The sequence below is a fragment of the Falco rusticolus genome, chromosome 9 (assembly GCF_015220075.1).
Source record: "Falco rusticolus isolate bFalRus1 chromosome 9, bFalRus1.pri, whole genome shotgun sequence".
In the NCBI taxonomy this organism is placed as follows: Eukaryota; Metazoa; Chordata; class Aves; order Falconiformes; family Falconidae; genus Falco; species Falco rusticolus.
The window spans coordinates 14,256,218-14,272,472 of record NC_051195.1 but is presented as its reverse complement, the minus strand read 5'-3'; the positions used below and the strand labels follow the sequence as shown (position 1 = coordinate 14,272,472).

Below are 16,255 nucleotides of genomic sequence, written 5' to 3'. Positions count from 1 at the left end.
TTAATGCCCTTTCCGGAGCTCTCCCAGGTGCAGCGTAAAGCTGTGCCTGGACAATGGGAGATGGTCCCTGTGGCTACAGGGACTGGGCTGTGTCTGAAAAGAGACCCTTGCCATAGCAACCAGTGTCACAAAAGCTTTCAGGACTTTCTTCCAACTATTATCCTTTGTTTTTAGGCATCAACGGGAGTAGGAAAATCTCTGGGAAATGGAGGTATGTAAATGGAACAAACATCTGAACGACCTGCCTGTACCATAAATAAGCAGCACTCTCCTGTTTTGTGTTGAAGCAGCATTCCTCTGTTTTGCAACTGCAGCTGAACAGTGACTGAAGAAAATGGAAAGGGGAAGGAGGGGAGAAAGGGAGTGCTTTGCTTTTTTTGCATTCTCAGGCAAGTCATCATTCAGAAAAATTGCTGCAGGGATCTTTTTATGCTAAAGAGATTTAGATTTTCCATTTCTAAATGGTACATTTTAAAGTACATTTTAAAGGCACATTTACACCTCTCATGCAGCAGTACGTTATTACAGATAGAAAGTTCCATTTCTTTGGCTGACATAAATTCTCATTTAGAAAACACAGAATTTCTATCCATAATACTTGACATGGAAAACTTGTCTGTTTATTCAAAGAGCTCAATGAGCCAGGAAGAGCGACACTTAAACTAAAAATACAACAGTTTAGTTGACAGCGTTATTAAATGTTAAGCCAAATTTACGTAGGTGTCTAATCAAATAGCAGCTTCGGTCAGGTTCGGGGACTGAAGTAACTTAATCATTGACATTATGAGTGAGCTGATCAAGTTACATACAACGCCCCCAACAATATTGAAATCAACTTAATATAAAGTTATCCACCTAGATAGAGGAACTGTCAGCCTCCAACAACAAGAATTGGTATTCTAAGCGCCTGCCCAATCTACAGTTACATTTCTGGCTTCGGGCCCCAACTAGGCTAGCAAAATGGCAGCATTCGTAGGCTTCAGAGAAAGGATTTACACGGCATCATTAAAGAGCACCCACTGCATGCGAGATGGTAAAAATGAAAAAAAAAATACTGTGCATTTTTCTAAGCTAGAACTTTTTTATATTCAGTTTAATATGCGGGTACATAGAGAGTACTTATGTCTCTATTTTACCTCCTTTAAATCTAACAACTACTCTCAAAATAGAGTCAGCATTTTTCACAAAGTGCAGAGCAGATAAAAAAAAAAACAAGAATGAATAACACACTGCAGACTTTGCTATTGCCAGAGCTCTACCTTGTCCCAAGGAAGAAAAGCTATCTGAGCTGAGGGCAGAGGGCTTAAGTAAAGCTCAGCTGGGAGATGGGAGAAAAGGCAGGCGGATACAAAACTACTGACTAAATACTCCTCTGCTGAGAAGACACAAGTGTTTGTGTAACTATTTTGTCCCAAAGTCACACAAACAGTTGCAAATCTTATATTAAAGGACTTGGATTTCAGGAATGGGATGGCCTGTGTTATTGTGTTCACACCCCTTATGGTGCTGTAAAAACCATTAAATTTTGGATGCTTTCCCTCTGACTGCTCAGAAAAGGTTTCAAAGGTTCAAAGAAATAAGAGACCCAAGCCCCAACCATTTTATTATTTCCCACTTATGAAAGCAGAAAGAACTAGTAACATTCACTGGCAGCAGAATAACTCTGATCAATCACTATGTTAATAACAGATGTTAGCTTGTTTTATGAAAAAAATCAATTGACAAATAAAGAGGACACTTTTCAATAAAGAAGCAGCACATTAAACTTTCGTCATCATGTCTTCATCCCTTCTGCCATAACATACTCCTGGACACATGTGCTTTGATGGTATTTAGTATCTGGTTTTGCTGAGCTACAAGATGGGAAGCAGGGAACGGAGGCAGATTAAGAGTGAGAAAGCGTGAACATTTGTATTTGCATGATGTGAACCAGGGTTATTTATCACAGGACTCGGCACAATGATGTAGGATCCCAAGCTTTTATTTATCACTCCTTGAATCCCACATCAATGCTCAGTTTCATCAAAAAAATTGAGTAGCCGTATCTGAGATAAAATGTGAAAGCACAGTGACATGTGAAAGAGTATATGCATTTTTTTAAAGTTTGGCATAAACAAAGCCTTGCATTAAATTCCTGTTCTAAGGGAATTGAGTATACGTTCAGTGAATCTCTCGATTCTTACTCATGTTTCCAATAAGTTCAATCCACCAACTCAGAGAAAAAAAAAAAACAAAATACTCGAGCAATGAACAAGTGTTAGTACCTGTATAATGTAAAGAATAACATTCAAAATAGCATTATCAGAGCTCCCAAGAAACTGAGAAAACTTATGGCCAGACGCAAAGAGGGGCTTTTATACTGAAGACTTAGGCAGAGCTAAAGTACTTAAATTCAAAACAATGACCTCAAAATATGATTCTTACCTGCTATTGAGTTACTAAAAGGAACTTTAGATATGGATATTTTTTTAATGACTACGTAATTGCTTTCCTGTGACTTAACAGTATTAACTCCACGCAAACAACATTGATACAGAACAAAAATTAAATTAAAAACCTTGTGATCCAGTCTTACCTTCCTGATGCCTTCAGAAGGGTTCGATACACAATTATCTGCCCCATTATTCTTACTGATAGTCCTCCACAGTTCAGCAAATGTGTTATCCTGCTCCAAAGGGTTGGTCCCTTTTGCTTTAAAGTATTCATACACTGCTGAATCCCTCACTGTACCGTAAGATATATCCATTTGTTTGGACAGATCTTGAAATGTTCTGAAATTCAAGCGATATCAAGATATTAGTATTATATAGTACATTACCAAGATTTCATTCATTAAATGTTGGGGGTTTTTTTATGTCTCTCGTTAGTCAGGAAGCCCTTACCCTCACCTAGTATCATTTGCACATCTCTTTCCTCATCATAAAAGAAAACCAAGCAGTGATTTAATTGTATAGAGATCTTATGAATTTAACTATACCTGAGCTCTTTTTCACCCCAGCAAAGATTTTTTTTGGACAGATAACTTCCTGTTAAATATTATGATGCCAAGTTTGCACAAGAATGTAGTGCAAGCAAGACCTATTCGAGCACAGGAAAACTCAGATTGTAAATATAAACTTCCAGATCCATCAGCACCAGCAGAAATACCTCGCAGAATTCAGTAGAATTAGTTTGCAGTTACACCAATGCTCCATCTGACTCTAAATCAATACCATTGTTTTAAATAAACAGCTATAAGTCTCGCTTCCAGTTTCCACTAAGTCTCTCTCACTTGCTCGCTTTTCACAGCCTCTGGTAAAACAGGCATTTTTCATTCACACACAGGCCTAGCTTCATCATACCACTCTGGAAGTGCAAATGGGCCTCAACGTGAGTGGCTGTGAATGCACCATTTATTTTCAAATTGTACAGAATATAATTCACTCCTGTTTTACAGTCTTTTCTGCACAGAAAGGTATAAATCACGGCCTGCATCAATGAAAACCAGACCAAGTTGCAAAACATTTGAGGTGGCATCACTGCCCTCAGAAGCAGCATCCTAGCTGTTTTCCACCTTCAGATGTTCATTCCCATTCCTGTGCCTCCTCCCTTTCTCCTCACGCAGGGCTTCTGTGCAGTGCCACCATTGCTTTCATCGGGGTGTATGCACACACAGACACACAGACACACATTCAACCATCGACCACCATGTGCAGCGGAAGGGACCAAATTGGATCTCATAAGTAATGGTTTATTTTATGTTTTATAAACATATGGCTTCACCTAACAACTACATGCTTCTGACAGGACTGACTGACTAATGCTGTCAGACTAAAGCAACCCTCCGTGCCTCCCCCCTCACCATTTCTTTTTCCCAAACAGAATATTTCAGAAAAAAACCAAACCAGCTCCAAACATCCAGAGGCCCACTCATGCCACCTCCCACCTGTCTCCAACTCCCGGAGCCACAAAAGCAAAACATTTTGCCTTGCAGCTCTTGCAGAAGATCTCTTTGCAGTGCTCCTGAGGACCCTTCCCTTGGACCATGGGCTGAAACTGTTTTCCACAGCTGAAGACTTGTCACAGACAACATATTTCTGCCTCCGTTCTCCCTGTTTCACTTGGGGGGATGTGCCACTGCTTACAACTCACAACTTGTAAGATTCCCTGCAACACTATTTAAAGCGAAGCAATCCAGGCATACACACACTATTATGTAAAAATATGTAGAAAACTCTTCCATCTTCTCCACCACGCCGCCTCCAGCCTGCCCAAGCATGGCTCCAAAAGGGTCCCCTTCCTGGGACACGCTGCGCGGGAGCCCACCAGCCCTGTCCCCAGACTGCAGCTCAGCAGGGATGCCTCTCCCACCCACACCAAAACTCTCCAAACTCACAAGCTGCTTCAAACAGCTTAAGTGGTTTAAGTTCTTAAATTGTGTTAAGGATTTTTTACCATTTTAAGCTGTTAAGCAGCTTTAAGTAAGACTGTGTGTGAACAGTTTTTCTCTATATACATTGCACACTTGTGGATTTGGGCTAACTCTGGGAGTTACATTAAACCCCAAACCTCCTGTTATTTCTCTAGCTCTGTATATGGCACTTTGGTAACGTACAAAATGAACACCCAGGAGGTTGCTGGAAATTCAAAATTCTAATGAAAAATGAGAGAATTCATATCAGTTTTATTTCTCTCTTTGTTTAACAATCCTGAAAGTTATATTCTCGTCTCCTAAATGTTTCCTGTACATTTCATTGAACAGGACCATTTCTCCTCCCGTCTCAAGCTAAATGATTACATGCTACATTTAGTTCTGTCTTTATTTTTTAAAATAAGTTTTATCATATCCCATGGAATTTCTTACATCCCAGGGATGGATGATCTGGCTGTTAAAAGACATTTTTCAGTCTATTTTATGTACAAATGACAAAGAAAAGTACTCAATACACACAGGAGGGTTTCTGTGGCAACATTTTTTTATACCAGGTTTGGCATACGGTTTTTGGGGTGTGTGGGAGTGCATGTCTGGTAGAAGCGCAGTAGCAGAAACGTGTTTAGCTAATGTTCTTTAAAACAGCTTTCAGCTGATAACTTTACAAATGCCTACTGCTCACTCTGCCATTCTGCTTGAAAGTTTGTACATGAGCGTTTGTATATTAAAAAAAAAAATAATTCCACCTGCAGTTTTACTAATGTCACTGTTTTCTGGATCACTTCTACTGCCTCTACTGCTGTGGAAGCTTTTTGTCAGAAATATGCCTTTTGTTTTAGCTAAATTGTACTGTATTGACCTTCAGTATTTCTGTTTTAGCTAAATTACATTTTATTGATTATCAGTACTGTACAAAAGCACAGTACCTGCTGCTTTTTGAGCAGCACAGTTTCTTCAATTCTCTAAACATCTCAAGGCACAGTGAGCAAATTCAGAGTTTAAATTAAATGCTTTACAATAAACAGATAACCTGTACTGGTGGCAGGGAGGGAAGCACAGCCTTTGCCTGGGTGTGGTGAATAACACAACTACTGCCCCTTTAGCTGGCAGATTTTCCTTGGAAGAGATAATGCAGAGTATTTTATGTCCTAAGGATTACATGTGCCTGTCTCGCAGTGTCCTGTTTGATGTATTATAAGAACAGCCACTGACAAAGGAAAGCCTCCACACTGCACCACCATTGGAAATATCCTGTGAGAGAGGCAGTCACCCAAGGGTACAGTCAGGGGCACAGTAGGAATCAAGCTTGTGAGCGGTTCCTGTAGTATAAATTCAGAAGGATGGTGAGTGCTTGAGTGAGAAGCTAACCTTATGCTTTTACCAAATGGACCATTTAGACAAAAATCTCTCTCTGAAATTATCCTGACAGGGAATGGTCTACATCACAGTTCATTCTTACACTGTGTAAAAAATTTCTCTGTACTGTATTTCTGCACTGAAAATAGAGGTGATGCTCAGCATCTCCATGGCCAGAGAGGTGACCAAAAGATCTGGACGTGGTGGGTACAGCCACATACAGAAAAGATACTTAATGGATATCAGTATCTCCTTGCTTTTACAGGGTGAATTAAGATAATCACATGTCATTTTTAAGCATTGATATTTTAACTGCCTCAGACCTACCATTGGCAGACAAAATACTACTACACGGCTACATTTCAGGTGTTTAAAAAATATGTAGATGCAGTGCTTAGGGACATGGTTCAGCGGTGGACTTGGCAGTCCTGGGATAATGGTTGGATATAATGATCTTAAAGGTCTTTTCCTGCCTAAACGACTCCACAATTCTGTGATTTCAGGTTGCTTGTATCTTAAAATTAAGTCATTCTTTAAAGGCAGCTGCCCTCATCATTCTTAAGCTTCGTTTTTGCCACCAGCCATTAGCTGGACCCACCTTCTTTAGCCACTGACATTCTTGCCTCACTTCCCTATGGCAAAGATTTCTTGCACTTAATATACAAAATTATTCACAACAAAAATGTGTAGCATATCAAGATGCCCCATTAACCTTACCACCTCAGTTATTGGATCTCACAACCCATTAAGGGCTCTCTGTAAGTGTGATTAAAGATAAAACTAGTAAAGCAGAAAAAGACAATGTTCCTCACAGTTATAGAAGCCAAACTTCAATTTGTAGATAAATACATCCACTGTGTGATTGCTATAATAGACCAGTATATGTAAACCAATTGATTTAAGTAAATGTATCTGTGGTTAATCTAAACAAAAATGGTGTCTTTTATGCCTGCTAGATAAATACAACAATTGATACATAATTTCCAGTGGAGTTGCAATTACTTCATTTAGAGCCAACTGAAAACTGGACTCTCTCTGCTTGTTTTATTTTTCAGAAAGAAGCTGACATAAAGCATATGCTGTAGAATAAAGAGTCAGGCAATTACTAGTGTTTATAAGTAGACAGCTAGAAATAATTGCTACAATAATGATATTGGTTAAGTTGCACTTTTTGGAGCTGTTTTCTTACAAGTAAGAGACTTGTGTAACTGTAAGTATACAGACTAAAAATATGCTGCCAGTATAGGTTTATGTTACTCTGGAAATCTATGAACCCAAGCCTTTCTGGATTAATAATATGAACAAATCTTATCTAAGTGATAGACTAAACCTCACTAAGTGCTTTGATGTAACTGCTGATCAATTAACTTAACTGGAGTCCTCAGATGTGATCAAGGTATTTAAAAAGAGGGGAAAAAAAAAGGAAACAGACTCCTGTCACTTCTAAATTACAAAAAATAAAGGGGGAAATTTTCTCTTTTTCTTAGTAACTTTTCTTTTTTAAATTAAAGGAAGGTCTTTTAAACAAACAAGCAAGGAGAAAAGGCAAAAAAAATCCTTGCTTAAGGAATTTTTCCTCATCCTTACTGTTCATTTTTAAAAAAAGTTTGTAGCAAGCTGCACAGCTGGACTCGTGTGTAAGGTCTATTGCCGTCAACAGGTTAATCAGTGGCACCACGATGTCATCCAGCAATGGTCTTTTACATCACAGTAATAAATGTGGCATTTTATCTTTGCTTCAGCCTTAGGAAAACCTTAATGGGAAAACACTGGCAGCTTCTTGATTTAAAGGTAGTTTCTCCTTGGCCTTCACAACTGCCCGTGGTCTGACACTGTAAAATTGGGGATTTTTCCTGTCTGCTATTACTTATGGAAAAATAATATTTCAGCATTCCTGAATTGACAGTATTACTTTAAAATTACGCAAGATTTATCATGCTTAGCTCCTATTCATTCATCTGCACATATTCTGCCTTGTGATCACGTGTTTGAGGAACCTCTCCCTTCACAACACTGTCAGACAATAAGATATAAATAATTCCTCTCAACTAAAATTAATTAATTTCCTTAATTAATATTAATCCCTAAGATGTATGTGGACAGTAAAATAAATTTACTGCTTTTTCCATATTTAGCAGAGAAAGCTATGTTTTTCTTTTACCTAAGGAAGCCAGTACCCTGAGATTTTTGCTCAGTGCAGCATAATATTTTAGGTGATGGCTATTGCCAAGACAAAGCATCCCAGAGATGATGAGACTTTTTAAGCTGCTCTGCCTAAATGAAGCCTTAGAAATGCATACATAAAATATATGCTACAAATTCTAAATTTCTTTTTTAAAACACCTTGAAGCTACTTTCTTTCCCCAAAAGCTAGGCATTCATGACATCTAGAGAACTAAATACAAGTGCAGTTGCTAACTACAACTATTTTCCTAACAGGATATACAAGAGGGAAATATGTGCTTTACACGTTGGGAAAAAAGTAAACCCACTAAACTTCTAAGTAAAAATAAAAACAGCGGAATTGATTTGATAATCTTATAACACCAGTATAAGCCCAAGAAATGCCTATGAACTGAAACCTAGAATATAAAATCCTATCTGAAAAGAGATTTATTTCATAAAGTTATCACCAATGAAAAGCAATGAGCTGAAAAAGAATTCAGCCTACTGTGGACTGCAGAAAAGCACTCATATTTTGAGACATAAAATTGCTCACAACTACTCCCTCCATGGATGTATTGGACAAGACAATGAGAAGAAATGACAATATGTTGTTTGTCGTTGGTGACCACATCAGTCCACCCACTGAGAGATGTGCTTGGAAGCCAAGCCAGCTTTGCAGGATCAGCTTCTCATTTGTACATCCTCAGTGAGAAAACAGTCTGCAAAGCTGAATCAAGGTTGTGGGTGGTAGTGTATTGGTACAGATAATTTCCACATAAGCAGTATATCTTTCCATTCAGAGTCCTGACCTGAGTCCTGTTTATTTTTTTTTATATCCATTTGCGAAGCTGCAAAGGATTTGAGCCTTAGTCTGTTTTTCACAGATGAATAGTCATTAGACTTTCAATCTCCAGTTTTAAGTAAAATTTATGAGTGGGTAGTGTATTGTCTTAAGTCATCTGAAACGGAGTTCAAAATTCCATGTAAAGACCCTCCCTAGAGCTAGTCTGCCCAAGCTGAGTAATTTAAGTGGTGGAAGAAAAAAATCCATCTGTTACGGATATCAATTGCCACGAGGGGATGATAGCATCATTGACTTGGAAACTCACGTGAAAAGTTTCACCAACTGAATCCAAGTTACAAAGGCACAATCCCACTTGACAAGGGAACAAAGAACAGCTTTTAGTGCCCCTAAATATTAGTGCAACCAATACTCAATAAGCCTTCAGTCATACTGGAAAGAGCAATACTAATGAGATAGCATTAGAATTGACCTATCTTTAGCACTTTTGAGCCTAAAAAGCAAACACCCATCCAAAAAGCCCCCCAAAAGGTATTATGAGATATATCTATAAATTTCCAATATTTGTTCCAGGTCCACATAGGAATGTTACCTGGGCATATTAAACTGTATGTAAGGTACATAACTAAAAGATGGGCCATTTAAAAAAATATTTTTGGTGAGGTCAATAAAACTGTTCAAAGCATTGTTAGAATGAAACCGTAATGAAAGCAAGTTTATGTCCACATCTAATAATACTAGGCATCAGAAGAATTAGTTCCAATTTGTGCATCTCTGTGACTTTCTTTGAAATTACGAATAATCAAGCTGAGCTCTTAAATCAAACACTAATTCGCCAACTTCTTTACAGTGAAATGATCAACTCCTGCATGTTCCATTTCACTGTGAATCAAGTCACTGTAAATGCTCTTAATTCTGTTTCAGTGCAGTGATGTGCAGAGCAATGGGTTTCTTCAGCAAATACACTAAATAAAATCTTAATTTTACCGATAGAGGTAGTCCAGTAGAAACTGGCAGCAGTACTGGCCTGCTTAGCGTACACTTTGCAGGATCAAGTCCTTCACCAGCAGATATATCATTCTACAGCTCATATAAAACTCATTTCATGGGTGGTCCATGAAAAAAAACCAACACATCCACTTTACTCTAAACAAAAGCCTTAAAAAAGAGAAAGCCTCATGGGACTTCCTACAAGGGAAGCCATAAGCATTGTCAGATTAAACTACAGTGAATCGATGGAGTTGCAGCCCTTCACACCAGGACTAAACATTTCCAAACCACTGGAGACAAACAGTGCAGACAGTTACGGCTATGTATGTGCTTGTCATCGTCAGTGGAGCAGGAACAGCTGCTACACATGACTTCAAAGAAGCAGGGACTTTTTCTCCAGTGGAAAGAACAATCAATTGTGTCACAGAACACATTGCCATGTCAACTACATACTTTTACCATAGTTAAAACAAACAGTGATTGAGGTCCTTAGCAGGTAATGGCACTGCAGCAGCTGTTTTCATTATGCTAACGGTCATCGCTGCCAGAAGCACAGAACTTGTGCAGCCTCCACAAATATTTAATTTCTTTAAAATCACATCCACTAGCCTCAGTTCCTACGTGCAAAAGGAATGACAAGAAAACTGAACTAAGCCGTCTTCTAAAATCCCCATACAATGCTTTCACTGCAGATTGAGTGTTTTCACTGGGACTCTGTTCCCGCAGAGCTACTGCATAATTAAGTTTTAAAAGAAGGGAACAAACGGTATGTATACCCACTGAAATGTGAAGAAAGTCGAGTTGTTAATAAATGATACAGTGTCATGTTTATGATTTTAATAGTAATTAATTACTAGCTACACGCATTGTATTGGCAAAACATTTGTAGGATTTGTGTACTTTTGAAGCATCTGAGATGCAGCAGAAATATACTCTATTATCATCACTTGAAATGTCACTTTTGCTTTACTGATCTCAGAACAATTTGCAGCACTTTTGCTAAAGTCAAAGTGTGGGGAATGTAGGACAAAAATCCATACAAGTAGGCTGTGTCCCATTGCTCACAGAATTTTATCTTCCAGTGGTTTATTTAGGAAACATGCCCATTTTCAAAAAAAAAAAAAAAAAAAAAAAAAAAAGACTTAGTTTTTTTCTGGCTGGGACTCAGATTTGGATCTAAAAATCAAACTGGATTCTCATCATCATCAGTAAAACAGGTTCTTCTGTAAACAAAATTAGACTTCTGGTTATTCCTAGCCATTGCTATTTCTAAACGATGCCCTCAGGACCACCTCGGCAACTCCAATCATCTGCAGTGATCTGCACGAGTGTGACTTGACTTGTCGCTGGATCATAGAAGTTCATTTTGCCTAGAGCTGACATTGGCTCTGCTCCAGCACTCCACATAAAGAAATCTGTTAAACAACTAGAAATAAGCTAAACATCTCCTGATTGCCAGTCCAGTGTTTCTAACTATACTTCCAACCCTCCTATTCTCCAAATCTCCTCCAGGCAATGAGAGCATAAGTCACTTAGATTGCTGCTTTTTCCATTAACTAGGGGTTTTTTTGTTGCTTATTTGTAATAAATCTTTTCTTTCTGGATGTCCTATATTTTCTATATTGTTATCATATGGTAAAGAAACCATGATGGTTCTCATGGTACAAGTTACAATTACTTTGCTTGAAAATGTTTTCTAAAACAAACAATAGCGTAACATAATTAATAGCGGTAGTGATGGAAGCTAGATTCCGAGAATTTGCATCTCAAAGCTGCATCCACTGGCACCCCATAGTTTGTGATCCCTGGATTAAGTTTCTGTCATGGCTGGGCATTTATGATCGCATCTGAGTTTACGTGATGTCTAATTGAGGGAGTGAAGTCAGAAGACAGTCATTCCTTTGTATTTACAAGGGGCACCTATAGGTCTCTTCTTCATCACCCCATTTTCCCATATTTCTAACAAATTAATACCCTTGAGATATTACCCAGTTTAGCCACCATGTTTGCAATTTAACAATGAAAAGTAGTAGACAGACCAAGAGGCATTCAGAGTAATCATATTAGACGGGGTTTTTAAGATGCAGGTTCAGGTTTTCAAAAGCTGGAGTTTTAATTTGTGTGCTCAGATCCACACTGAACTACTACATGATTGGGCAGATTTTCAGAATGGATCAAAGAAAATTTTGGCATGGCAGCACATCTTTAGGATGTTTGCAGATTCAGTTAAAAGCCTGGAAGGGGATTCAGAGCAGCTATGAGTCGCTCCTCATCCTACAAATCCAGAATAATCAGCCTTGCTGGAAAACCTGGGTTAGCCTGGTTCCTTTACTCACACTCCATATTCCATTCAGCAGTGAGTGGGGCATTAAAATGCAAAGAAGAAAACATGAAAACATCTCAAGAGCTTGTAGCATGTTTGAGCTGAAGAAATACATCAGTTGGAGTACCTTTGGATATTTTTGTGCTTTACTTTCAAACCACTTTGCCATTGTGACCTTTCTCTGAGTAGCTTGAAGGGTTAACATGTTAATTAAAGCAAGGTATTCTGCTCCTTAAATTATTAATTAAAATAAAAAATGCAGCTGGTGTTTAACAGCAACTCGGTCCCAACAGCAGGTTTTAGTCACTTCACCTAAATCAAACATATCATAAAGTTGGCATGAAAATCATATTGTCTGAATCAAACACATCTGGCAACTGACACATGCTTTTACCTATAACGAAAATAACAAACTACCTTTATTATTTATGCAGATGCACTTTAAATTGTTTGCTGTGCTGATGTCTCCTACCACTCACATTCGGAAGCTGAAAATCTTAATGAAGATTAATGATTAAGATCGAGAGGGAAGAAATTGCTTTCTTCCTTCTTAACTGGTCTTATAAGTACTGATATCACTGCCATTCTGTTTTCCACTCAGATGACAATCTTTTAGCTTTTTAATTAAATAGAGTGGTGACTGGATAAGCTTGGCATCTTGGTGCTGGCTTATAAAGTCCTTACTCAGGGCGAGTAGTACTTTATACAATGACTGTTAGGATATCATTATACTGTGAGCAGTTCCATTAAAGTCCATGAAATCCCAGTGTGGGATAAGGTCCCGCTCAACCCTTTATTAAGTTTTGATTTATCAGGAGCTGTCGCATGCTGCAAGAATAAGAATCTTGGTGCAGAAAGCTCTGGGCTGCTGCCTGCGCCACTGTCAGCAGGCTCACAGCTGGGGTGGAGAGACTGGATGAATTCACACAGCTCAGATGTGTCAGAGGTACAAAGTGATGCTGGAAAAGTGCTTCACACCCTTCCCTTACCACAGGGAGTAAAGCAGAAGCTATCGATGTTGACAGAAAGAGGAGAAGAAAACAGAAGAGCTCTGAAGAGGCATCTTGATTGCTAGAACATGTGCTGGGTACTCCTGGGAAATCAAAACATAGGGCTCTTCATTAATACTGAAAGCACATATAGCATTCATCAGTTATTATTGATGTCTAAAGTGCATGCATTACATATGCATATTTTAAAGTCTAGAGGCCCACTTGCCTGTTTCTCAGAGGAGCCAGATGGCAAGCACTTGCTATATGGCGTACTTCCCACCTCATCCTGATGTGGAAAACGAGGTAAACAGGAAAAGAGACCTTTGCCCCTCTCTCCTCACCCTGAGCATGAGTCTCGCCTGAATACTGAACCTCAGAAGCACTGAGAGCACTGCATCAAAACCAACTAGCTGTTCCTTATATTGAGATTAATTAGTTTATTGGGTAGTCTAATTACATACCTTGAAATACGAGCTTGGAAATTGCATTACTGCCATATGAAAGAAACATAGTAGTTAACATCCACCCTATTCTGACTGATGTTTTTCTATTATTTTTTTAGATAGATATGACTATTCATAAATCAATTAAATTAAATCAGTGGCTCATTCTCCTAGGCTGGTTTTAATGGTTTAGAAGGCAAACAACTTTAGTGCATGTGATTACATTTCTTTTAATGGAACTTTGGCAGCTGTATCAAAATAGCTTTTGTAAGGCAACATCGTTCTCTCTCTCATCTCCAGATGAGTCTGGAAACACTCCTGTATTATATTATATGGGGGCACGTGCACAGAAGGGAACATTGCTTAGTAAGGCAGATGAGCCCAGGTAGTGGAAAGAACATATGTAATCCTTCCCTTAGCAACACTATTGTTTCCAGAAATGTTTTCTTTCACTCTAGAAAGTCTTTTGCCACAAAGGAACTAAGCTAATAGGAAAGCACTCATGGTAATAAACAGTAGCATCTTAGTTACCAGGGAAACAAAGAACCCCCAGCTCCTTTCCCCCATAAACATCCATAACCTGCATCTATAGAAAGTGTGCTTCAATGTGGGTTTTTTTCTTTTTCTTTTTTTATGTCATCTGGAATAGTTTCAAAATCTCCTTAGAAGGATATTCAATTTTTAAAGTCTTTTCTTTAAATGGCAAGTTTAGAGTTTTCTACCTCATGGCAAGATGGTCTATAAACATTTTAGAATGTATTGGAACAACTTTTATTTCAGAAGACGAAATACTGTCCTATATATCATTTAAGGCATTAAGAGTTTAAGGTGTGAGAGAGCATGATCTTCTATCATGGAGACATTTATAAGGGGAATGGGCGCTTTAGATTTGAATGAAAATGTCAAAGAGAAAAGTAACGAGATTAAAACCGTTTGCAAGACAATGAAGCTCAATACCCAGGGGTGGGGGCTGGGGAGAAAGTAAGAGTAACCATAAAAATAATGAATTTCAAAAGACCAGACCTCTACAGATATCAGGAACTGGTGGAGAAAGCCTCTTAGGAAGTTGATTTAAAGGACAAAGGTGTACAGAAGGGCTGGCAATTCCTGAAAGAGACAGTATCAAAGACAGATGCAAAGTATTCCAATGTGAGGAACTATAAGAAAAAAAAATATAAGAAGCTGGTATAATGTCAGCAAGAGCTCTTTCAGGACCTAGAAAATGAAAAGCATTGGTGTTTTCTAAGTGATCATAAAAGAGTGCAACCATTTGACTAAATATGCCTACATACTACAAATGCATGAGAATCATAAAAATGCATGAGACAAAAAAAAAAAAAATCAGAGAACCAAAAATAAATCCTCACAACACCAATTAATCTAGCTTACATGATTTAAGATGTTACTGCACAAATCTGTTTGCATCATCCCTCGACTGAAGTTCTTGTGTCCACAGCAGATCCAGCAAAAAGACACTTACCTTGCCCCAGCTATCCTATACAAAGTTTGATTTCTTAATTTACGGTGGGTTTCATCAGCACAACATGAAACAGATGTGCACTGAGCTCACCACAACTGAAACTCATAACCTTGCAACCCACAGCATAGGCATGCTCATTCTTTAACCTCTGAAAGAATGGATGCTGAACTTTGCTCCCAGAGATCAACTTTTTATTGCAGGCTATTAATTCAAAGCTTGCAAGGTGAAAGACAGATCATCTAAGTGGAGTGCAGGACTGGCCACAGCACTGGTCACTGTTAACCAACCAACCAGCCGGCACTTCGGGAAGGTGGCTGGGCAAGCGTTCTGCCTCTGCTCCTGCTGGAAACTCCCCTTCTTTCCCCTCTCCTCTCTCCATCCAAAATCATCTAAAGAAATACACAATTCAGTGCATGTTCCTTATACTCACAGTCAGTCTGCTGACATTGAATATATGATAAGGAACAGAAGGTGGGAAAATTATTTTTGCTGCCAGGTGGGTGAGAAAATTCGGTGCTGAACCACCATGGTATGAGAATGACAGAACCGCCGCTCACGTGGAGATGTTGATGAGGAGTTGTGCAAAGTGAGACGACTTTTTTTTACACAAGCAAATGAAGCATTTCCAAAAATATGCAACAGATTAGCAGAGTTGGAAGCTCATATATGTCCTGTCTGAGCTGACAGCAAGTAAGAAAATAGGTACAACTTTCCCTTCTTACAAGTAGGTACACATACTTGCAACTTCATCTCACTGTTTCACAGGAACTAACTTACTGTGATAAAGTGTTTACTAATTATTGGCAGTTCTGGAATGCAATTTACTTGGTTGTTCTGGCTGTGAGGATGCTTTCATAGAGACCTTTCCACTCCGGACAATTTGGAAAGCTATGCAGAAATATGCAATACGTTACTCCGTAACAAAACAACCTGCACGATTTACGTAATAGGATCCACTGTTACACTACTGACTCCGACCAACAAAGATAAATGGTAGAAAATACAAGTAATTTTACAGGATTTTTGTTGGGTTTTGTTTATTGGTTGTTTTGGTTTTTTGTTTGTTGTTTTGGTTTTTTTTCCAGGCCACTGTTTCACCAGTGTCATGTCAGGTTTTACCTGGCTTCCCACTTTAAGAGTCTTTGCTTAACTACTCTTCTGACCCCACAGGGGCATGTAACAGTATCTGTCTGTCCAAAAGAATAGCAAGCAGGCAAACACATGGAACAGTATGTTAACATGCAAAATCAGTTGGGTAATTTTGCATTGTAGGTCAAGTAAATAGCTACCTT

At 38.6% G+C, this 16,255-nt stretch overlaps 1 protein-coding gene across 1 annotated transcript in view; it reads right to left on the bottom strand.

Annotated features, from left to right (window-relative positions):
* Positions 1-16,255, bottom strand: part of GRID1 (glutamate ionotropic receptor delta type subunit 1) — a 544,725-nt gene that overhangs the window by 26,738 nt on the left and 501,732 nt on the right. Inside the window, exon 13 of the mRNA XM_037400885.1 lies at positions 2,576-2,771. Coding sequence (XP_037256782.1) covers positions 2,576-2,771 — 196 coding nt within the window. The remainder of the gene's footprint in view (positions 1-2,575; positions 2,772-16,255) is intronic.